General features: G+C 45.0%; 1 protein-coding gene across 2 annotated transcripts; it reads left to right on the top strand.

Annotated features, from left to right (window-relative positions):
- Window positions 1-299: 299 nt before the first annotated feature.
- Window positions 300-23,871, top strand: LOC144671733 (lysophosphatidic acid receptor 6-like). Of its 2 annotated transcripts, none has more exons than XM_078533741.1 (2): window positions 300-507; window positions 21,989-23,871. In XM_078533741.1, the coding sequence occupies exon 2, from the start codon at window positions 21,999-22,001 to the stop codon at window positions 23,142-23,144; it is 1,146 nt and encodes a 381-aa protein (XP_078389867.1). In that variant the 5' UTR covers window positions 300-507; window positions 21,989-21,998; the 3' UTR covers window positions 23,145-23,871. The 2 variants fall into 2 exon arrangements, with proteins under 2 accessions (XP_078389867.1, XP_078389866.1); XM_078533740.1 differs by lacking the exon at window positions 300-507 and adding an exon at window positions 1,119-1,208.
- Window positions 23,872-25,744: the final 1,873 nt, after the last annotated feature.

Here is a 25,744-nt window from a genome sequence, read left to right as displayed (position 1 = left end):
TTATTCTGTACCTATGCCCCCTAGTTCGAGATTCCCCCTAGTTCGAGATTCCCCCTATTTCGAGATTCCCCCACTAGTGGAAACATGAACAAAACGTGATGTTGCAGATAGACTGTTGCCTGAATTGGAATCAAGTTAACAGTGATCCAGCACAGTGAACTTAGCACAAAGCTTACAGTGGTGAAAATAAAATTAAAAGCAGACGAGGGGGGGTGGGAGACATTCCAGAGATATCACAGGAATTTCCCTAACCAAATGGCAAGATTGCACAAGAGGAACTACAAGAAGTACAAACATGGAAACGCCTGTAAAGGAGAGATAAATAAACAGACACAAAATAAGCCAGAAGGCAAAGAGAGAGAGAGAAAAATAGAGGAACAATGAGAAAGACAGAAAGGGGCAGATAGAGGGTGAGTGACAGACAAAGAGAGAACAACTTCCAGAGATTCCACGGGCAAATCTCATCAACTCAGTAGCATCAGAGCTGAGACTGAAGTCAGGTGTCAGGTGAGTAAAGCCTATTGCTGCATCTCAGGTGTCGAACGTCATTAAAAACTTCACCATCCAATTGCTCTTTGCGGGAGCTTGCTGTGCACAAATTAGCTGCTGCTCTTCCTGCATTGCGAGGCTACCAAAACTTCAAAGGCGCTTCTTTGACCTTGAAGGCACTTCAGAATATCCTGAGGGCGGTGTTATTGTTTGAGGAGAGACACTTGTCCCGTTTTTAACCGGAGTTGTCAGCAATATGCTGGGCTGGGGAAAAACCCTAATCATAAACCGCCCCAGAGAAAAACAAAAACCTGGCATAAAACGGAATAAAAACAAAACAGAGAGAAAAAGAAACCAATAATGGAAATGCTCAGCAGGTCTGGCTGTTTCTGCGGAGAGAGAGAAACAGTCAACGGTTCAGGTCAATGGTTTTGCATCTAAACTCCGGGCACAGCTCAAGAACACTCTAGACCCCTTGTCTCAGGATTCAGAAGGCGTGACTTCCCCTCAGCCTAGCTGTGTTTGCTAGATTCTACCTCTTATTTCTCTCGTAGCGAAACTCGTGCCCATCCGAAATTTGGAATTGTCTGTTTGCGAGGGAAATTCCGAGCTCCCCTTTGTGAGTGGTCGTGAATTCCCTCACTAGTAACCAACTGATTCCGACTGAAGCAACAACAGCCCCCACCAGATCGGTGAACAACTGCAAGAGAACGAGGACTGTAAGTTAACAATTTTCAGCTCAGTAATCCCTTTTAAGATCGGTTTTATATATGCACATGCATACATACATACACACCTATTATATATTTCTCTCCCAGGCACAGAATTCAGTAGTTTTTTTTTTGTTTTTATTTATTTCTGAGCATTAGTGTTATCAACTTTTAGGAAGTGACTTTAGAGAAGACTTGTGATGTCTTTGTGCTGGGCGGGCCAGATTCAGACTGTCACAGATTGAGCAGCTCCCGTTAAGGCGTGAGAATGCTCAGCCTTGGGGTGGATCTCATTTCACAGTGGAAAGGGAATCCGGCCCAAGGTGGATTGGAATCATAGACTGGGCGGGGGGGAAAACGGTGAGCGAGGAATGGGAGGCTTTCAAAACTGAAACAGTGCAGGTAGATATTAGCCATGTTGCCACCAGGGGCCAGCAGGGGGGAAAGGTGGGGGTTTGTTAGGGAGCAGAAGAGAATTCAAAACTAGACCTCCCTGTGTGGCGAAAGATATAAAGGTTAAACTGGGGCAGAAAAAAAGAAATGGGTTGCAATAAATGTCAGGCCTGCAATAAAAATGGCGAAGCAATCTGAACATATCAAAAGGCAGGGGAGAATATAGAAATGAAGTAAGAGGGCAGAAAGGGAGAGAATGTGTGGTAGCTAAATTTACCGATGACACCAAGATAGGTGGGAACGTAAGTTGTCAAAATGAGGTACGACGTTTGCAAAGGGATGTAGATAGATAAGTGAATAGGCAAAAAATGTTGGCAGATGGAGCATAAGGTGGGAAAATGTGAACTGGTCCTCTTGGGCAGGAAGAATAGAAAAACAGCATGTTACTTAAATGGAGAGAGATTGCAGAACTCTGTGGTACAGAGGGATCTGGGTGTCCTGGTACATGAATCACAAAAAGCTAGTACGCAGGTTCAGCAAGTGATTAGGGAGGCAAATTGATGTTTATTCGATGAGGAATGGAATATAAAAGTAGGGAAGTTTTGCTGCAGCTGTGCAGGGCCTTGGTAAGACCACATCTGTAGTACTATGTGCAGTTTTGGTCTCCATATTAAAAAAATAATAATTACTTTAGAAGCAGTTCAGAGAAGGTTCACCGGACTCATTCCTGGGACAAATGTGTTGTCTTATGAGGAAAGGGTGAGCAGGTTGGGCCTATATCCATTAGAGTTTAGCAGAATGAGAGGTGATCCTATTGAAACATATAAGGGCCTGAGGGGACTTGGCAGTTAATTGTCAGTCACCATCAGTGGTGCATTTTCCATGGCAATGCCAGTTGCCAACCAATCAGCACTCTCTTCACACAGAGTATAAATTGTTGTTTCCCCCTTGTATTGGTATTCTTGCAAGTGTCCTGATGAGTGCAAGATGAAAAGCGTCAATATGTCTCTTTTTTTCAGTATGTTGAAATGATGCTGAATGAATGGAGAGACCTGGGATATGAGTACATAAATCTTTGAAGCTAGCAGAGCAAGTTGGGCGGACTGTTAGAAAAGGGATGGGCAATAAATGCTGACCTTGCATCTATCTCCATGAATGAATTAAAAAAAAAACGTTAAAAGCCATATAAAGTCCTCGGCCTTATAATCAGGGGCACAGAGCACAAAGGAAAGGACATTATGATAAACGGCTGTATTCACTGGTTGGACCCCAGCTAGAATATTGAGTTTAATTTTGGGTGCCATGCTTCAGGAAGGATATCAGGGCCTCAGAGAGGGGACAGAGGAGATTTATTGAAATGACACCCGGGATGTGGGACTTCATTTGGGTGGAGATGTTGGAGTTGTTCTCCTTAGAGAAGAGAAATTAAATGGAAACTGTATTTGAGGCATTCAGCATCGAGAAAGGTTTCAATAGAATAAATAAGGAGAAAGCATTTCCAATGACAGAAGTGTTGGCAAATGGAAGACAGAGACTTTGGGTAAGTGGCAAAAGGAGAGTTGAGAAGAGGAGCATTACACAGTGAGTTATGATCTGAAATGCATTTCTAGAAGGTTGGTGGAATCAACTTCAATTGTAACTTTTAAAGGGGAACTGGATAAATACTTGAACAATCAGCAGGGTCATGAGGAAAGAGCTGGGGAGTGACTCTAATTGGATAGCACTTTCACAGGTATCATGGGCAGAATGGCCTCATCCTCTGCTACCATTCTTTGATTCTATGAATCTATCATGGGAGATTGTCATATTGGAATGGAAACATTTTAATTCCCTTGGGATGTAACAATGTGCTTAGAGAAGAGGTAGGGAGAAAGAAGGCAGCATTACAGGTGATAGAGAGAAACCGAGAGAGACAGAGTGATAGCAAAGAGGAAAATAGAGAGAGAAAGAAAAGACAGAAAGCAAGATATAGAGGAAAAATTATAAAGAAAGTGAAAGAAAGAAGAGAGAGAGATAAAGGGGGAATAGCAGAAATGAGAATAGCTGTGTGAGAGAAATGAAAAGAGAGAGAAGCAGAGTGTGAGCCAGAAGGAAGACAAAAAGTAGACAGAGAGAGAGATGGGAGAAATAGTCACATAGAAAGAGAGAGGAAACAAAAAAAACAAGAGGCAAAGAGAGACAGACAAAAATACGAGATAGAGAGGAAGGGGGATAAAATCACATAGAAAGAGGGACTGAAAGAGGCCAAAAGAGACAATGAGAGACACTGAATGAGAGACACAGAGCCAGACAGATACAGAGAGACAGGACAGGCAAGTGAAGAAACAGGATAGGCAGACACAGAAAAACAGAACAGGAAAATTGAGAAATTATACAGGCAGGCAGGGAGGGACAAGCATATATAGAGAGAGAGAGACAGGACAGGCAGGCAGACACAGGGCAAGCAGGCATATAGACTGACAGAAAAAGACAGGTGATAGAGATAAAGAGCCAGGAGGGCAAAGAGAGGCAGACAGAATGAAAGACACAGACAGAGATGGACAGAGAGAAGGAGAGAGGCAGGTTCAGAGCTGCCCAGTGGTCTGTGGCCAAGTGGGTGAACAGGGGTATAATGGTCGTGTCCACCCCCACTCAATTACTCTTTGTTACTGGGATGTGATGGGAACTGACTGATCACTCTCTGGGAGACACTGAGGAATTCCTGGCACCAGGAACAACACTGTTAGGGGCAGTGTCAACATCTCTGGAATATTAGCCCCCTTGAGGACATTAACATCCCTGTCCAAAATATTAACCACTCCTGGGACATTAAGATGACTTTCCAACCATCGCTGGAACATTAACCCCCCCCTAGAACATAAAACCCCCTTGGAAGAATGGCCCCTCTTGGGATAGTAACCCACTAATCTCCACCCCCGATACAGTAAGCCCCCAGAACATTAACCCCTCCCATGTCACTAATCGCTCATGCAACATTAATCCCTTTTGCAATAATAATAGCCCTGGAACAGTAGCCATTCTTGGAATATTAACCCTTTCAGGAAAATTAACACATCTTGGAAAACTAACCCATCCTGAGGTATTAACCCTTCTATGCCATTAACCTCTCCTGGAACATCAATACCTTTGGGTCACTAACCCCTCCTGTAACATTAACCCATTCTGGGCCATGAAACCATCATGAACATTACCCATCCTGGGACATTAACCCCTTGGAATATTAAACACTCTTGGAACATTAAGTCCTCCTGGAAATGTAACTCCTCCTGGAACATTAACACCCATTGGAAAATTAGCCCCTCATGGAACATTTTCCCCTCCTAGAATGTGAACCTCTCTTGGGACACTGGCTCTCAAGGGGCACTAAAACCTCCACTAATCCTTCCTAGAACACTTAAACCCTCATTGGAACATTAAAACCTCCCAAACTATTAACCATGTCTGGAGCATTAACACCTCTCGGGCATTAGCCCTGCCTAGAGCATAAAACTTCCCAGGAATACAAATCCATTCTGGGTGTTATGGACAATGGGTGGTGAATGTTGAATAGCTGAAATCCCAGAGGGAAACTTGGAACAGCTGCCACAACTGTTTTGCAATTTGTATTTTTATTTTGAGTTGCAAGACTTGAATTCAGTAGTAATAAGACCGCCGAGTCTTAGAGGTTTTTTAAAAACTAAATTAAACATTTGTTAATAAAATAAATGATTTTAAGGACATGCACAGGTGTACAAATTACTACTATAATGACTTCTAAATCCCTTCATTAGTCTAGCTCCCAGTTACACCTCCATTAAGGCAACAGTAAAACAACTTCGATTTCAACAGACCCTGGCAAATCACACAATACCCTGGACAGTGATATTTAAAATGAATTCTCTTAACTTCGGTACCTGGAGACAGCAGCTTGATACATAGGGGCTGGAGGCTTTTCACACTTGTTAGATCTTAAAATGCCTTCTTTCCTGACACATAAACTTTATACATGTTTCTCCCTTTTTAATGTAAATCTCATTGTTCCAGTACGTCTTTGCAATTTTACTTTTCTCTTAATATAAATCTTTCATAGTACTTCATATTATCAGTAATCTTTGGGAAAAATAAACACACTGATTGGCTTAGCCTCTTATGGCTAGGTGTAACATCTTACCATCTCTTTGAAATTCATAACTCTGGTTTATCTAAAAATGCAAATGTTCTTCACACCTTACATTCTAAAACTTCAGCCATGTTTATGTATTTAGCATTTCAAACCTAATATCTCTTCTGAAACATCAAAGCACCCAGATCAGCTGTCTGTAATTCAATTAAAGCCCACACACACACCTACACACAGAGAAACTAATTCAAACCCCACTATTAACCTACCTTTACAATAAATTACAATAATATTATGAAAATTATTATATTTTCATAACATCCCCTTCCTTCTGTAAAATTAACCATCATAATTTAAAAAGATGGCTTCATTTTCTTAACCCATTTATATTACCTCATATACTTATCTATATACCCAAACTTTACTGGACACTGGACTGGAATGATTTCTGTTGGTACCAAGGGTTTATATATATATAAATATAAATTCTACCTGAATAGTCTTGCACTTTTCTCTCAAAACTTGTCCAGAAGCTGTTAAGGATTGCAGTCTGTGTAAACAATTGCTTCTGATGAATTGTTTGCCACATAAATCTCAAAATGTTGCATGCTAATACCAAACCCAGAGTCTCCATTTTGATCATTGAATACCTTCTCTGTTGTACATTCAACTTTTGTGGAAAAAAATGCCCTAGCAGTTTCTCAATTCCAGTGTCATCTTCATGTAACAATATGGCCCCAATGCTCATATCACTTGTGTAATTTGCTTTGCATAATTGGTTACTGCCAAAACTGGTGTCATAGTCAATACAGTTTTCAAACTGTCAAATGCCTCCTGACACTCTTGGGTCCATTGAAACCTCTTGTTCTTTTTTAATACTTCAGTCAACGGAGCAAATATATGGCTAAAATTTGGTACAAATTTCCGGCAAAACTCACTCATGCCCAGAAATCTTGAAACTTTTAATTTTGTTGGAAGCACAAGGAAAGTTCACGATAGCCTTGATTTTTACATCTCTTGAAGCCACCTTACCATGCTCATTAGTATGGCCTAGATACATAACTTGCACTTTTGCAAATTCACTTTTAGCCAAGTTCATCACCAAATTAGCTTTAGTAATCAAATAAATAATTCTTCCAGATGTTGTAAATCTCCTCCCATGTTTGACTGAAAACTATCAAGTCGTCAATATAAGCAGCACAATTGCTCAGTCCTGCAATTACTTTATTTGTCAGCCTTTGAAATGCTGCAGGTGCATTTTTCATACCAAATGGCATGACTTTAAACCGGTATAGTCCAACTGGCATCACAAAAGCCAATAACGGCACTTGCCAATATCTTCTTAGTAAGTCAATCTTTGTAATAAATTTTGACTGTCCCACTTGCTCAATGCAATCTTCCAACAGTGGTATAGGATATGAATCCGCTTTTGACACTGCATTAACCTTTCAGTAGTTCACACACAGTCTTTGTGTTCCATCTGGTTTCAGTACCAGTACATTGGTGAACTCCAGTTTACTACAATTAGACTCAATTATGTAATTTTGAAGCATCAACTCAATTTTTTAAGTATTTGTGATACTTTTGACGGATTTAATCTATAAGAATGTTGCCTTATCGAAGATGAAACTTCTACACATACATCATGTGTAGCTAAATATGTCCTTCCAAGTTTATTCCCACAAATAGATTTGTGTGACTTCAATAGCTTCTCCAAATCACTTTGACACTTGTCTGGAAGGTAATTCAATATTACATTTAAATTTTCAAGTACACCCTCATTATCCAATTTTATTAGAGAAAAACAATTACAGAATCCTGCATTTCTACCTCTTTCTCTTTATCTACCAATAACAACCCCTCCTTTTGGCCCTCTTCCCTGTCAAAGTACTTTTTAAGCACTTATTTACATAACACATCCTCTGCTTATTTTTTCTATCTGAAGTATTTATTAAATAATTTCCTTCACTTGGTTTCTTTTCAATCCTGTAAGGCACACTGAAACTTGCCTTAACAAGTCATCCAGTACTGGTAACAGAACTAGCACCTTTACCCCAAAACAAAAATATGAGCTGTAGCTTTCCTGTCTGCTTTCACTTTAATCACTTGCTGTGATATCTCTAAATGTTCCCTAGCTAACTCACATGCTCTGTCCAATCTTTCTCTGAAGTTTGATACATAATCCAGGAGAGTAGTTTCGAATTTTGACCAACCAATTTCTCTTGAATCAATTTCAGTGGTCCCCTTACCTCAGGACCATAAACTAGTTCAAAAGGGCTAAAACCAGCTGATGCATTAGGAGCATCCGTAATAGAAAATAACAAGAATGGAATTCCCCTATACTAATCCTGTGGATGGTCCTGACTATACGCCCTCATCTTAGCTTTTAAAGTTTAATATCATTCTTCCAAAGCCACTTGTGACTCAGGATGGTAAGGTGTTCATTTAAACCGTTTTGTCCCCAAACTGCTCATTACTTCCTTAAACAGCTGTGACATGAAACCTGAACACTGATCTGATTGTATTTCTTTTGTTAAACCGTATCTTTAAAATACTCTTCCACAATTCTCTGTGTTGTAATGTTTCTCAAAGGTATCATGACAGGAAACCTTGCAGACACATTCATGACACATTTTTGTCAGTAAGTACTGATTTCCACTTTTAGTCTTAGGGAGGGCTCCTACACAATCATTCATGACCCTAGGAAAAGGTTCTTTAAATGCTAGATTTGGAATTAAAGGTGCTGGCTTAATCACTGCTTGTGGCTTCCTTATCACCTGACATGTCTGACATGTTCTACAGAATTTGACTATATATCTATGCAATCCAGGCCAAAAATATACATTTTTGTATTTTCACCTGTGTCTTTCCAATTCCTAAATGTCCCCACATTGGAATTTCATGAACAATCCTCAGAATTTCATTTCTATATCTAAATAGTATAACAGTCTGATACATCTCCCTCCAGCTTTCATGTGCTGAAATGTGATACAGCCACCATTTTCTCATTGAGACATTACCCTTAAGGATTCTGGAATACATTTTGCCTCTGTTTCTGAGTAAGCTGTTTGATATCACTGTCTTATATGTGCATCCTTTTTCTGTAACTACATCAGCTGCCTTGAGTTAAACACCTCAGCTGCATTTTCAATTCTTTCTTCCTAAACAGTGTTATCAAAAACAGTGCCAGTTAAATGTACTTGCATACCTTCTCCCTGACTTTTAACTTCCTGCTCTTTTTGTTTGAACCTGTGAGTCTGTGATCTTGTCATCACACAATCTGGAAACAATCCAGGATGCTCTCTCTGCAACACTTTTGTTGAAGACAGATCCACAGGCTACGCAATTACCATAGGCATCACCCGCATTTGTGACCCAGCTATATCACTACCCAAAATAAATTGAACCCCTGAAATGGGCAATTTTTCTGGTACTCCAACAATCACCTCACCTGTTTTCCACTCACTCTTTAAATTTATCTTCCACAATGGAATAGGTTTAGCATCTCCATGAATCCCATTTATTTTCACCTGTTCCTTCAATACTCCCTCTGAACAACAAATGTCACTATCCCACAACATTAAGGATTGACTAGCCCCTGTGTCTCTGAAAATTTTAATATCTTTACCGACTACACCCTGTACACATGGAAAGACTTTCCCTTCACATTCAAAATTTTTAAACATCTCTGCAACCTGCTCCTCAAACTCTCCTGGGTAAATTGTGAGCACACTCCCACTTCTTTACCTATCACTGATCCTTCCTGTTTTACCTGTACATAAACCCTTGGTTTTTCCCATGCCTGAACCTCAGAAACCACAGTACTTTTACTTCCAGAACTGTTCTGCACCTCAATAATCCCAATGGATTTTCCCCGTGATTCAACACACGGACTTCATGTGTCCAACTTTATTACAATGAAACACCTCAATTTTTAAGTGTCACTTCCACCCTCAGCACCTTCCATTTTATTCTGAGAAAAAACTTCCAGGGAATTTCCACCTACTCCTCTTCCCCGATTACCTACCTTCATTTCACCTTCCCTCTTTCTATCCTTCTCTGATTAAAAAAGGTGATGAGAAAAAGGTTTAGCTCCATGAACTAACTCATAATCATCAGCTATCTCTGCCGCTTGTCTTACTATTTCTGTTCCTCCACATGAGTTCTCACTGCCAAAGAAATTGAATCTTTAAATTCTTCCAAAACAATTACTTCTCTAAGAGCTGCATTTGTCATGTCCATCTTTAATGCCCGTATCCACCGGTCAAAATTACTTTGTTTTACTCTCTCAAACTCAATGTAAGTTTGCCCAGGCTGATTTCTCATATTCCTAAATTTCTGCCACTATGCCTCAGGAACCAACTCGTATGCACTCAAAATTGCATTTTAACCACATCATAGTTCATCGACACTTCTTCTGACAGTGAAGCGTCATGTGCTTTACCCAGCAACCTGGATTGTAACAACAATGTCCAGTTTTCCTGTGGCCATTTCATGTGTTCAGCGATCTTCTCAAATGAAATAAAGAATGCTTCAACATCTCTTTCCTCAAACTTCAGAAGAGCTTGTACAAATTTAAACATCTCCCCACTGGATTTTAGGTTAAAGGTTTTTTCATCATCAGAAATTCCCTCAGCATCTGATGTCTCCTTTCCAAATTCCAGGTTTTTAAGCCATTACTCGCTGTCTCTTCCCTTTCTTTGCCCCTTTCTTTGCTAACTTTTCCCTCTGGAGATCAACCTTTTTTGCATTTCCATTTCTTTTTGAAATAATCTCTCTTTCTCCCTTTTTTACTGTTGCCTCTAGTTCCAGTTTTTTTTTTCATTTCAATTCTTTTTTCCTTTTTCTTTGTCTCCAATTCAAGTTTTCTCAGTTCCTTTGATTGTTCAAATTCACGCCTTTTCATTTCTAACTGAAGTTTCACTACCTCCAGCTTTAACTCACGAGTTTCAGGTTTCACTTCCAATTTTAAATGCTGCGCTATCATTTCATCTATGTTTGCTTTCTTTGCCTCTACAGGTAACCTCAACTGCAACTTCCCCACCAACTCTGTTAACCCAATCAGAGTTAAAACTTCTGCTTCCTAAAAATTGTTATCCATGGATGCAACCATTTTTGCAATCTCACCTCTTCAAAAATACCTCACACCAACTCCTGAATTCAAACTGCTTCTCGTACTCATAACGTTAAGATTCACCAACTCCAAACCAATCGAGGAATTTCAAATATATCCCGCAAAGAGCACCCAATTTTGTTATGGCACAGTGGATGGCAAATCCCAGAGGAAAGCTTGAAACAGCTGCCACAGCTGTTTTGCAATTTGTGTTTATTTTGAGATGTGAGCCTTAAATTCAGTTGTAATAAGACTACTGAGTCATAAAGGTTTTTTCAAAACTAAATTAAACATTTATTAATAAAATAAATTATTTTAAGCACATACATGGGTCGACAAATTACCGCTATGATAACTCCTAAATTCCCTGATTTAAGTAGTTCCCAGTTACACCTCCATTGAGGCAACACTAAACAACATAGATTTCAACAGACCCAGCCAAACACACAATATCCTCGACAGTGATATTTAACATGAATTTTCTTAGCTTCAGTTCCAGGAGACAGCAGCTTGGTACATAGAGGCTTTTCATGCTTGTTACATCGTACAATACCTTCTTTCCTTACACACAACCTCATCTCCTTTATATATGTTTCTCCCTTTTCAATGTAAATCCCATTGTTCCAATGTGTCTTTGCAATGTACCTTTACAATAAATTACAAAAGTATTATGAAAATTATTGTATTTTCATGACATGGGACATTGATCATTTAGCATTATTAGCACTCTTGGAACATTAAACCCCACTAGAAACTAACCCATCCAGGCACACTAACGCTGCTTCAGATTAACCCCTCATGGGAAATGAAATCCACCAGGATTATTTACTCACCTCCCAGGTATGAACCTTTCCTGTTGGATAAACCCCTCCAGGGCCATTAGCCCTTCTTATGTCATTATCCCCTCCTTGGACATTAACTACTTTTGAAACAATTAACTCCTTTGTCATGAATTCCACTGACCTGTGTGTCCTTGGGTGCTAAATTTGCAGTCTGTGGAGATTGCAACATTTAAGATATAGGTTATCCAATGCTTGTTACCTTGGTTCCTGCCTAGTAACAAGGGTGGGACATTCTGGGAGTGTTTTGATAGGTCACCAGAGCATTTCAAGTGTCAGTGAACAATTCTTCTTAAGGCAGTCAGTTTTGGGCAGCCTGCTAGCTAAGAAGTGTCACAGAGACAAGGACAGGAACAGGTCCCAGTTGAGTTATGTTAAAACGTAAAGAAAACTTATGAGGAGAAGACTTTAAGTAAAGAGGGCTGTTGGGGCAAAGTACCCCTTTGGAGCAGTGGAGTTCTGCCTGGCATGGCCATAAATCTGAAAGTGTGCTTCTAAGTGTTTGAGTATACTCAGGAATCCAGGGAGAAGCAATCTCAGAAGGCATGGTTGAAACCTATGAGGTAGGCCATTGTGAAAGCCACTGGAGCGACTCTTGGAGATAATTCCAAGGCGTGATCTTAGAAGGTGAATCTGGGAATCCCTCATGAGACAGAGTTTCAATGAGATTGTTTGACTTGGTATTTACTTACGTCTGAGTGGATTCTTGAGAGATCCATGGACTCTGTCTTGGTTGCATCTGTCATTTACTCTGTGGTGTGGCATGTCTGACCACTGTTCATCTGTTAATTCACATGTACCTCATACTTACCCTGAATGTTAGAGTATATGATACATATTGTAAACATTTTACAATAAATCATTTTATCTTTCTGAACTTGTAAAGTTTATTTATGTTCATTCAAAACCCATGGAATCTTGTGACTTTATTCCAAGAGGAGGTTTCTTGAATGCCAGCCTTTAAACAAAATATTACTGGCCCCTAATTGGATTTCCCCCCCAACATCCCGGGGTCTGGACAAGTATTGTAACACCTTGTTAATATCCCCTCTTGAGCCTTTATCTCCTTCCCAGGTATTCATCTTTCCCAGGACACTACCACTGCTGGGGCATTAATTCCTCCTTGGAATAAAACCTTCCCAGATGCTGACCCTTCCCAGGGCCTCAAGCCCTCATGGGACATTAACCCCTGTTGGAGACTAATGGCATCTTGCACATTTCCCCACCCCCTTGGCCCAGCCACCACTCCCTCCCCCACCCCTAGTTATGTTAACCCCTAATTGAGGCTGTAACTCCTGCTGGGATTAACCCCTCTATTAACATGAACCTCTCCTGTTAGGTTAACCACTTCTGCGGCTTGAACCTCCCTGGGATCATAGCGATTTGTGGGGCACTACCCCTCCTGTAACATTAACTATTGTAACATTAAACTCTCCTACAAAAGTAACACTTCCCAGGATAGTAACCCCTCCTTTGACACCCACCCAAACACCCAGCATCACTCTTCACCTCTGTTTATGTAACCCAGTGTCATCACTAATCCCAAAGCTTGGTGAGTTTTGAAAAGACAGTTCCTGACAGTCGAGAGGCCCTTCGTGTCTCTGAATGACATTCTGAGCAAACAATGAATCTGACACTTAACATTGGGAAGATGGTGATGGGGAAAGAGTGGCATAGTGGTAAGGTCATTGACCCAGGCTAATGCTCTGGGCACATGGGTTCAAATCCCACCATGGCAGCTAGTGGGATTTGAATTCAATTAATAAATCTGGAATTAAGTTAGTCTCAGTAACAGTGACAATAAAACTGCTGATTGTCATAAAAACCCATCTGGTTCACTAATGCCCTTTAAGGAAGGAAATCTGCCAGCCTTATCTGGTCTGGCCTACATCTGACTCTAAGCCCACAGCAATGTGGTTAACTCTGAACTGCCCTCTGAAAGGCAATTAGGGGTTGGCAACAAATGCTGGCCTTGCCAGTGAAGCCCACATCTCATGAAAGAAAAAGATCAAAGTCATTGTCTTTGGTCTCCATCACAAACTTAATTCCCTAACCACCAACTCCAGGTTCCTGTTCCCTGGCAGCTTTCTGAAACTGAACCAGTCAACCTTGGTCTCATATTTGACTGAAAGCTGAACTCCTGACTACATAACTGCGCCATCACTAAAGCACCTATTTCTACCTCCATCATACCATCTGATTCCAACATTGCCTCAGGTCATCTACAGTTGAAACCCTCCTCCATGCCCTGTAACCTCTGGACTTGACTAATCTAATGCACATCAGGCCAATCTCCCAAGTCCTAACCTTTATTAACTGGAAGTCAACCAAATTCCTTTGACAGCACCTTCCAAACTCACTACCACCTAGAAGGACACGGACAGCAGATGCATGAGAAAACCATTACCTGCAAGTCCCCCTTCCAAGTTACACACCACCTGACTTGGAAATATATCACCGTTCCTTCACTGTCTCTGGATCAATATCCTGGAACTCCCTCCCGAACAGCACTGTGGGAGTATCTACACCACTTAGACTGCAGCAGTTCAGGAAGGCAGCTCACCACCACCTTCTCAAGGGCAATTAGGGATGGGCAACAAATGCTGGCCTAGCCAGTGATACCCACATCCCATGAATGAAATAATATCTTTACTTATCAAATTCTGGTCTCTTGAATTTTTAATTATTCCACCATTGGTGACTGCGGTTTTAGCTGCCTAAACTGTAAGCTTGGAATTCCCTACATAAAAACTGTCTGGCCCAAATTTTCCGATGGCCAGGACCGAGAGATCTGGGCTTAAGCCTGTGTTGTGTGCCCTGACCCTCTGGAAATCCTGGTGTACCCACATGCACTGTAGTTGCCCCAAAAGTTTAAACTTCCGATGGCCTGGCTTACGCTGCTCGGGACCCTTTGCAAATGTCTGGACTTGGGCCAGATATGCAAGATTTACCTGGATACTTACCCAAGAAATGTTATGCTGGTTAATACATGGTCTAACTCAGAGATTAGCAAGCATAACTAAAATGAGCACCACAACTGATGCCCACCAATCACCACCGCCCCAACCCAATGCGACACAACTCTGTCCCCCACGACCAAACCACCCACCCCATCCCCCACCAATCCAACAGCCCACTGATCCGACCACCCTCCAGACCCCATCTGACCTGACCACCCACTGACAGACACCCTCCAGACCCAGCCCCTCCACCATGTAAGGAAAGACTGAGCAGTTTGGGTCTATACTCGGTGGAATTTAGAAGAATGAGAGGGGGTCTTATAGGAACGCACAAGATTATGAGGGGGCTTGACCGGGTACGTGGAAATGCCAGCAAAGTTTCCCCTCGTGGGGAAATTCAGAAGTAGGGGACATAATTTCAGAAGAAGGCATCACCCACCAAGTCAAAGCTGAGCAGGAATTTCTTCTCTGAGGGCCAAAAATTGTTGGAATCCTGTATTCCAGAGAGCTTTGGAGACTGAGTCATGAATATATTCAAGGCTGAGTTAGGCTGGCTTTTGACCTACAAGTGAGTCAAGTGTTATGGGGAGCTCATGGGAAAGTGGTGTTGAGACCAAGCTCAGATCTGCCATGGTCTTATTGAATGGCAGAACAGGCTTGAGGGGGGCGTGAGGCCTATTTCCGCTCCTATTTTTACGTTCATATGCTCAGCAACCTCAGATGCATTAACTTATGGAGGGGGTGACTTTGCTATTTTACATCCCTCCTTTTTTTATCAATTTCAATCCTAAAGTTGTCAGACTAGATGAGGTTATAAAGGTAGAGAGGGGCGAGGCAAAGGACAATTGGTACACAAAGGTGAGAATTTTAAAACAAAGGCCTTTGATGGACTGGGAGCCATATATAGGCCAGTGAGCATTTGGAGTTTGGGTGAACTGGTGGATTTGGATGCGGGCAAGGGTTTTTAATGAGTTCAAGTGTACAGATGGTGGAAGATGGGATGTTGGCCAGGCCTGCATTGAAATAGTGCAGCCTAGAGGCGACTAGAGAATAGACATGGGTTGGGCTGCAAACACCTAGGACCATTCGGAAAGGAGGCTGTTCATCTCTCGGACCCTGCCCCCTCCCCATTCAATTAGATCATGGGTGGAATTTTACAGCCCTGTCGCAGTGGGGGAAGGGACGGAAAAACGCGGAGAGCCGTTCAAATGCCCATTGACTTCAGTGGGGCCGGAACATCCCGCCAATGGGAGAGGCCGGAAAATTTTGCCCCAAGGGCTGATAGGTGGCTGAACCCCCATTGAAATATTTTGGATTTTTCAACGTGAAAACTCCACAACTGTTGGCAAGGAAAGTCAAATCTTGCAGTTGTCAGTAAAATAAGACAGGAGAGTCAACTTGAGCAATGGCAGAGTGCTGAGGAGCTAGAAAATAGTTGCGAAAGCAGAATAAAGCGGATTCGGCAAAGCCAAAATAAGAACAGGAAATGCTGGAAGAACTCAGCAGGTCTGGCAGCATCTGTGCAGAGGGAAAGAGGGTTAATGGGCGGAATTTTCCATGCCTGCTGGTGGCGGGTGTGAGTGGACAACATGGCAGGCTGACGTGTTTCACAACAGCACAGAGGTGACGTGCGCTTGGCGGCCTGCACTTGGGGGAACTGAGGCAAGTGAGCAGCAACGCACTGCAGAGCTCACCAGGGCCGCCTGTTACTTTGCAGGCTTCAGCGGCGCTGTGGGGGGGAGGGTCGGGTCGGGTCGGGGCTAAGTGCCGCCCTGCCTCGGAGGTGGGTTTTGAGGGTGAGGGGGAGTAGGGGTGTGCAGGTGCCGCTCTGCCTCTGAGGCGACTTGTGAGGGCCCGGGGTGGTCAAGTGCAGCCTTGCCATTGAGCTGACTAGTGGTGGGGGCGGAGGGCGGTGGTTAAGAGCAGCCCTGACATTGAATATAGTGCAACAGGCATTCGGGGTGGGAGGGTAGGGTGGGCGAGGGTAGTGGCCACGCGTTGGGGAAACCTGTAGAAAGTGACCATTCCTCTGCAACCGAGACAGTTCAGGCGCAGCCACATTGATATCTGCCCACTCAAGCAATGTAGAGGCATCAAAGTGCCACCAAGTTCTCCAGGGCCCCCCCACCCACCTCAGTCCCATTCCCACACACCCCCCTCCACACCTCCCCTCGGCACAGACTGCAAATTCATACACATTTTAGTGGACTGCAGAGCAGTTGGACTGCACACGTTGTACAATCTCCTCGCCAATGCCGGCCATGTAGCAGTCACTGCTGGAAGCACTCACAGCCCCTTGCAATCTTAGCATCCCCGGTTTGGCCCAGTCTCCCCCAAGGTTCAAGTTACCAGTGCAGCCTTGCAGCGCACTAATCTCTGGCCATCCAAGTGGTGGCCAGCACTCTCCGGGAAGCATTAAGGGGCCGTTACACTTATCAAGGACAGACTCTTAGTACACTCATGCTAACCAGGTCTTTACCTTTAAGCCTGCAGGAGGAGCACATCAGGATCATGGAGCCTGGTGAACTAGCTGTATGCCTGATGGCCTACAGAGCACGAAGAAGACAGAGGGAGAGAGCGACTGATGCTCCTGGCTGCACAGAGGCAGGAGCAGCAACCTCAGGAAGAAGGGGCGGCTATAGACGCCAACTTTCATTCCTGTAGATGACCGAGAATTAATGTCGCCGATGACTGCGCATGTCTAGGGACCTGATGTCTCACATCTGCCACTTACTCCAGGACTTGGCACTAAGGGGACATGAAGGGCATCCACTGCCAGTGGCTGTGAAAGTGGCCGTGCCGCTCAATTTCTATGCCAGTGGCTCTTTTAAGGGCTCCACAGGTGACCTCTGTGGGATTTCACAATCCGCCACCCACAAATGCATCCATGAGGTCAGGGATGCCATCTTCTCCATTACACACAACTTTGTGCATTTCGTCCGGGACCGAGGCAGCCAGGATGCAAGTGCCATTGGAATCACCCTGTTCTCGGGTTTCCCAATGATGCAGGGTTCGATTGGCTGCATTCATGTGGTGCTCAGGTCTCTGTCGCTACACTTGGTGGACTTCATCAACTGCAAGGGCTTCCACTCACTGAATGTGCAGCTGGTGTGAGACCACCAGAAACGCATCCTGCAGGTATGTGCACAGTTTCCAGGGAGTGTGCACGACGCCTACATCCTGAGTCACTCGCAGATCCCTGCAGTCTTCCAGGGTCCACAGAGGCTGCAGGGTTGGCTCCTTGGGGACAAGGGCTACCTGCAGAGGCCGTGGCTGATGCCACCCATGCGGCAGCCTCAGACTGCAGCAGAGCGACGTTATAATGAGGCTCAGGCTGCAACTCACAACTTGGTGAAACAGACCATCAGGATGCTGAAGATACAGTTCCGGTGCCTAGACCGGTCTGGTGGAGCCCTGCAATACAGTCCACAGAGGGTGTCACGCATCATCATCATCTGCTGCGCCCTTTACAACCTGGCGCTGCAACGGGGAGACGAGCTTGCTGAGGAGAAGATGGAGGAGCTGGAGGTCTCCTCAGATGAGGAGGACACTAATGGGGATGAGGGTGAGGGGGTCCTTGGAGGCGATAATGATGGGGATGAGGCCCTCACATGGGCTAGATGAGGCAGGCGCACTCAGGAGGCCCTCACAGCTGCCAGATTTGTGGAGGGTGATGACGACATGTAGTGAGGTGTCCCCATAGTTCCTCACATCGCAGTTGTGAACGTTTGACTCCAGTCTGGCTTATGGCAGCGCCAATACCCTCTGTGAGAATACTGCTGTCATGGAGATAGAGTGGAGGCCCTAATCACCGCTCAATTGCAGGAGGATGATGACAACATGCAGTGAGGGCGCTCTATAGATCTTCACATAGCCTCTGAGAATGTCTGACTCATGTCTGGCCGGGGGCAGCTCGCTTGCGCTCCATGATCAGGGCCATCTCAGAGACGCAGCCATGAAACTTTAGATGCATCTGATGCTGTGTCCACCTTCAGCACCTGAGCCCTTCAGGAGCTGGTGCACAGCATCACTGGCTCCTTAAAGGTGCTGAGAGCACACAGAGAGAATGAGGGAACTCTGTGGTTCCTGCCCACTACATTCTGGCAGCAATGACCAGCACTGCCGAGGTGCAGGCATCAGTAATGTTTCTGGGAGTGTGAGACTGGACCATCACTGTGGTCTGAAGGCTGCACAGAGCACAGGGAAGAGGCCCTGGACTGAGACACCTGCCTTTTATCTTGTGCAGAAAGGTTTCACATCTGAGTGACAAGAACACTGCTCATCAGAACAAGGAGCCATAGGCAGGGAGACATTCTTGGTAGTTTATTGACAATAGTGAACAATATATACAAGTGATCAACACCCATGGCCAGACTGTGTAACTACATCTACTTAACTTTAGTTAATTGTTTTGACTCTACAAGAGTTACATCTACTTAACTTTCCTAACCCTGCCGCTAAGTCTTGGTGCTCCCTGAACATCCACAGCGGAGATGGAGGCAGCCAGCTGACTGTGACTCCCTGCCTGTGATGACCTTGGCGGGCGTCCTCTGTAGGGCCGAGACTTGGAGGGCCCTGGCCTGCTTCCTGGGTCCTGCTATGTGGCAGTGGTACCCTCCTCAGCCTGCGGAGCTGGAGCTGCTGGGGTCACAGGAAGAGGGGATTCGGATGGACCGGACACTCTCGGAGTCACCTGGGCGGATGGACCCGGGGGGTGCGCCTGCTGATCCTCCTCCCTATGGGTGCCCGAGGGCCCCTGGCTGACTCCATGAGGAGTAGGAGTAGCTGGAGTGAGATCGAGCTGCCCCGCACCCCTTTCGCGTACACACTGTTGTAGGCCAAGTATGGCATCAGCGATGGAGTCGAGCCCGTGCAGCAGAGCAGGAGCAACTTCCCAGACCAAGATCGCCATGGCGGCCTCCACACTGCCAGTGTTGACCTCGGTGCGTTGCAATACTGGTGCTATCACCTCAGACTGAAGGCGGAAGGAGTCCTTCATTGTGCCTTGCAATCTGAGGAGTGCAGTGGACATCCCTTCCTGATATTCCCGAGCTTGTCTTTGCAGCTCCAGCAACCGTGACATGACCGACTCCAGGGGCTCGTCATCTCACTCAGACTCAGCAGTGTTCTGGCCTCCAGCAGTCCTCTGAGTGCCAGAGGCCTGGGAAGTCTCTGTCTCCACCTGCTGTGGATCAGAGAGTGCGATGTGCTCACCAGATTGTGATCCCAGGGCTACCCTAAAGTGAGGTCCTACCAAGGTGTGTGTCTCTGCACTGGTGGAAGGTGTGGGTGAGCGCTGTGACAGGACTTCAGGGAGGGTGCCTCCAGATTCCTCTTTAGAGGTTTCCTCAGGGCTTGATTGGAGGCCCTGGGTCATGGACTCTGTCGGCTGTTTGGCAGATGTGCCTGTGAGAGCAAGAGGAGATAATTAGTGCATGTCAGTGTCCTGTGAACGAGGACACATCACTCACAGCATGGTTATCTGATGGATGTTGCGCTGCTGGATCCTCACTTGGTTGAGCAGCTCCGACTTCACCGTCAGCACAGGACCAGTCCCGGTCATCGCCGGCCAGCTGGATGGCTCTGTTTTCAAAGTCTGTGAGGACCTTGATTTCGGGCATTTTGCCACTGGTCTGCGACCTCTCTTTCTTGTTGTGTGCCAGCTTGACCTGCATAGATAGAGATGGAGAAAGTGTAAGCAGGATGCCTGCCGGGCCAGATGATAAATGTGCCTGGCCTGGGTGGGTGGTGAGTGGTCCCATGGACGGGGTGAGGACAATGACGGTGAGTGTGAGAGAGTGAATGGTGATGTCCCTTGTGCTGACAGTGAGTGAGGGCCCTGTGGATGTGTGATGGGTTTGTGAGTGTGAGAGCTGAGAGTGATGATGAGAGTGACTTACCCTGGTGGAACGGAGGAGATCATTCATCCTCTTGCGGGCACTGGGTTGCTGTCCTCTTTTGAAGGGCGTTGGCACTGCCACCACCTCCCAAGCCGAATTGGTCACGTTGCTGCCCATCCTCGGCCAGACCTGGGGTCCAGGATATCCTGGCGGGTCTCCACGGCATCCAGCAATTGCTCGAGGGACCAGTCATTGAACTGGAGGCCTGCAGTCTTCCTGCCTTTGAGGGCCATGTCTCCCGGGCAGCGGGCGGTGAGCTAGAAGCAATGAGCGCTGTGCTTGTGGCTGGTCTTTAAACATGGCGCCCAGCGTGATGATGGCGGGCAAGCGAATGAGGAGCTAGCCCGCCATGGAAACGGCGTATTTCCCGAGATTCCATGAACAATGAGGCGGGATTGGGACGATACGGCATGAAAGCTCACCGTCGGCGGGTATGACTCCATTTTGCCCGCCCCACTACCACACGGTGCAAATCTGGTAAAATTCCACCCAATGTTGCAAGTCTGTCTGACTCTTCTGCAGACCTGCAGAAAATAGCTGCTGTTGTGTAGAAGATCACGGGATCATTAGGTTAATGCATACTTGCTTAAACTGTAGGTGTGTCAGCAAAACTTGCTGTGGTAAACCACAAGACCAAGTGAGAGCAACATAACTTGAAAACAAAGCTTGAGAAGCTGTAAAGAAACAATTCTGACATTTGAGTACATAAACAATGGCTGAGGGGCCTTTTCGAAAATCTTAAGCCTTAAAATTAAGCGCAGCCCAAATATGGTCTTAGATTCAGTGGCTGATTTGAAGAGGGGGGGGTGGGAACAACATGATAAAGCAGCCCATCTGAGGCAGTTTTTAAGGAGAATCACATTTGATCTCAAGACAAGAAAGTGAGAGAGAGAAAATAAGTTATTTTCCATGGGCAAGAGTCTTGATCAATCCTTTGATCTTACGTAGTGCTGGCTAGGAAATCCTAAGAAGTTTTTGCTTTCTTCCTGGTTAAGACAAGTTGTCCTGTTTTTATGTGAAATTAAATTATTTAAATCAGAAAATAATAAGGTTGTTTTGCTTAGTCCTGCAACAACTATCCCTCATCCAATAAGAAGCCACCAACCTCACTCTTGAAAGTTCCCAATGACCCCAGAATCCACAGCTTTTAGGAGGAGAGAGTTCCAGATTACAGCTCAGTATTCTGCGGACAGCTGTTCACACAGGATCCACACCACTCAGTTCACTTGATAGATCCACTGGGCACTTCCAGCTTTCATGATTTTGATGTTGCACCTTGTTTGCCAAGGGCAGTGTTTAAAGGGGAGAGGTTTCAACTCCAATGGGAAACAGTTCCCATGTTATAAAGATTCTAAACTACAGTGTGCGATACGAGCAGATTGAGGCCAATAGAATGAAGTGGCATAGTAAAGAAGTGTTGGTAGAGTCAACCCCAAACCCATAAAGTCTAACCATTTCCCCACCCCCATCTTGTTACAATTTCAGATTCTTCACCATGGCCAACCCGACAGGATTGACACCTGAAGTTGACTTCACTCTTACGCAGAGGGGCTGGTCCTCGGGATGGAGTTCCTACATATCGGTTCCAACCAGCATTGAATCTGCAGGCAGTGCCAACCTCACAGATGCCAACAACACACGTGCATGCGAGTACAGTGCCAACTTCCAGTACATCATGTTTCCCGTGGTTTACAGTGCTGTGTTCGTCGTTGGCACGGTGTCCAACTGCTGTGTGCTCTGGTACCTCTTCAGGAGGAAGGACGCTTTCACTCCCTCTGATGTGTTCATGGCCAACCTGGCCGTGATAGACCTCATCTTTGCTGCCCTGCTTCCATTCAAAGTTGCCTATCATGCCTTGGAGAATGACTGGGTCTTCGGGGACCTGGTGTGCAAAATCACCGGCTCCCTATTCTTTGCCAATATGTACGGCAGCACTTTGTTCCTCACTTGCATCTGCGTGGATCGGTACATCGCCGTGGTCCATCCCATCAGGTCACTGCAGCTCCGTAGGCCTCGCTATGGTGTGCTCATTTGCTGCCTCATCTGGCTGTTTCTGGCCGCCAGCCTTCTCTACTTCACCATTGGACAACCTTTGACCAGCATGTTCCCTGACGGCAAGACGGCCTGCCTGGAGAATTACTCTATGAGCACCTGGAGTGAACACATCTCTGGGGTCAGCATCGCCGCTGCAGTCATTGGGTTCTTCATTCCGTTAGCGGTGATCATAATCTGCTACTCCCTCATTGCCAGAAAGCTACTGGAACACAAAATCGGCACAGACACGGTGCATGTGGTGAAGAGGAAAGCCCTTCGTATGGTGCTCCTGGTGCTGGTGGTCTTCATCATTTGCTTTGTCCCTTATCACCTCATCCAATTCGTCCACACCCTCAGGCGCATCAAGGTGCTATCCACCTGCCGACTCATCCAGTTCACCTACTCGGCCCGGCGAGTCACCATGGCCCTGGCCAGCCTCAACAGCTGCCTGGACCCCTTGATCTATTCATTCGCCAGTGACACCTTCAAGTGGAGAAGGTTGTGCTTTGGGGAGAAGCCTCTACTTAACATTGCCTTTCGAACTAGGCCATCAACAGTTGGAGCAAGTAGTCATCTGGAGCCAGTTGTAGGCCAGACCATTCCCTAAAGGCATCAGTGAACTAGATGGGTTTTTAATGACAATTAACAATGGCTTCATTGCTAGACTTTTCATTTCAGACTTTTTAATTGAGTTCAAATTTCACCATCGACCACGGTGGGATTTGAACCCAGGTCCTCAGAACATTAACCTGGGTCCCTGGATTACTAGTCCAGTGACAATACCACCACCCCCGAGTGGGATGATGTCAAAAGCACAGTGAACCTGCCAAACAGATAAGTCTGAATGACTCTGAGTACATCAAAGAATTAAAGTAGAACCTTCTTTCAGTATTACGTCACCTGTTTTATTAAGTGCTGCAGGCCAGAAAGAACAAAAGCTTGGCACATAGGACTGTCAATCGCAATGTTTCCATGACACATGCCTTAGCCTCACAGTCATCTGTCACAATCAGGTTTGGAGCTTTCTAACATGAGCTGATCTTCAATCTCACTGCCTCGATGAAATGGGGTAAGGGGAATATCTGATTGTCTCTGCCCACTTGTTGCCCAATTAGAAACTTTCAGGGAATAGGAAGGCAACTCAAAATCAACATAGGGAAGAGATTTGAACAGAGGGCAGGTGGGTGAGCAAGGATGAAATTATGGAGGGTCCATGGAACAAAATCACAGCTTCTAACCAAAGGCAATTGGGTAATATAATTCTCAATTAAATGGCCGTTTATGTACTTTATTAATTCTTGCTTGTACCAAATAAAGTCATAATTATTACCAAACTGGTGCCTGTGTCAAACAATTGAACAGGGAGTCCAAGTAGACCACAGTGTCCAGGAGAGGGTGTGTGTGTGTGTGTGTGTGTGTGTGTGTGTGTCTGGGTGTGTGGGTGTGTGGGTGTGGGGCATTGTCAGTCAGTTCACTGAAGAACTCAGCTAGTGTGTGTGTGCGCATTTGCATGTCTGTGTGTGTCTGTTACGTGTCTGCCTGTGTTTGTGTGTGCCTGCATGTGTGCATGTGTGTGCACGTGTGCAGATACAGGCACCCCTGCTCACTCACATTCATACACACACACTTACCTGAATTCACCTGATGTATGTGTGCAGTCAGACAGACAGATACATATTCCTGGACTCACCTCATATGTGTGGACAAACTGACAAACAGGTGCAGACACACACTCATTCATCTGAACTCACCTGAACTATTTGTGTATATGTACACAGACACAAAGGCACTCAAATGCACATCCATATATATATATAAAAATATCGACACGCACTCACAAATATTTGCACGCACACAGACACACATTCACACACACAAAAATATATTATATAGGCAGAACACGCACATTAAAACACATACAAACTCTCTTACACAATCGCAAAGAATCTCTGTCCCTCACACACAATCACTTTTTCTCTCATACCTATGCCAACATGTATAACACTTCAATACATTCAAACACGTGCACACTCTAACTCACACACACACAAACGCACAAAAAAAACACATAAAAATGCATGTCCACACACAGAGACATAGAACATCTGACTCATACAAGCAAAACATGCACACAGAAATACACAGATGCACCCTTCTAAATATATAGACACACATATGTATATCATACATACACCTATATAGACATACATACATATTCACAGACTGGTCCATTAGAGTTTAGGAACTACTAGTACGTTTTATGTCTATCAGAGTATAGGTGAACCTTGAGATTAGATAAATTTTGTGGGCTTTTAGTGAAACCTATCGGGTTTAGGTAAATCATTTGTGTCTGACAAATCACATAGGAGTTCACCTGCATCTTGTAAGCTTCAGGTGAATCTCATGGTTTTTAGGTGAAACCTGGGTTCAGCTGGACATTGGAGAGTTCAGGTGAATGTTGTAAAGTTCAGGTGAATATTATGGGATTCAGGTGAGAAAGCTACTGTTCCGGTGTATATTATCGGGTTCGTTTTACCCAGGTGTACCAGGGAGACCCAGAAAAGCCGAAGTCAAGGGGAAAACAATCCACTGTGGTTGGAGCCATACCCAGCACAAAGGAAGGCGGTTGTGGTTATTGGAGGTCAATCTGACCTAGCCAGCGACACCCACGAAAGAATAACAAAAAAGCCAGTCAGCTCCTAGACCGATCCAGAGAAGTCCCCCACCCAGAGTACATTCTGCACCCTTGCCACCCTCAGTGCTTCCTCCAAGTGGTGTTCAACATGGAGGAAGCACTGATTCATCAGCTGAGGGAGGGCGGTACGTGGTAATCAGCAGGAGGTTTCCTTGCCCATGTTTGACCTGATGCCATGAGACGTCATGGGGTCCGAAGTCGATGTTGAGGACTCCCAGGGCAACTCACTCTCAACTATATACCACTGTAATTCCACTGTCTGTCCTGCCGGTGGGACAGGACATACCCAGGGATGGTGATGGTGGTGTCTGGGACATTATCTGTAAGGTATGATTCCGTGATGATGACTATGTCAAGCTGTTGCTTGACTAGTCTGTGAGACAGCTCTCCCAATTTCGGCACTAGGCCCCCAGATGTTAGTAAGGAGGACTTTACAGAGTCGATAGGGCTGAGTTTGCCATTGTCGTTTCCGGTGCCTAGGTCAATGCTGGGTGGTCCATCAGATTTCATTC

The sequence above is a fragment of the Cetorhinus maximus genome, chromosome 34 (genome assembly GCF_964194155.1).
Source record: "Cetorhinus maximus chromosome 34, sCetMax3.hap1.1, whole genome shotgun sequence".
Classification (NCBI taxonomy): Eukaryota; Metazoa; Chordata; class Chondrichthyes; order Lamniformes; family Cetorhinidae; genus Cetorhinus; species Cetorhinus maximus.
The sequence above is the reverse complement of the archived record's forward strand: the minus strand, read 5'-3'. Positions and strand labels throughout refer to the sequence as shown.

Bases quoted from the DNA above. Each gene is read 5' to 3' on its own strand.
- LOC144671733 (XM_078533741.1), top strand. From the start codon at position 21,999: ATGGCCAACCCGACAGGATTGACACCTGAAGTTGACTTCACTCTTACG.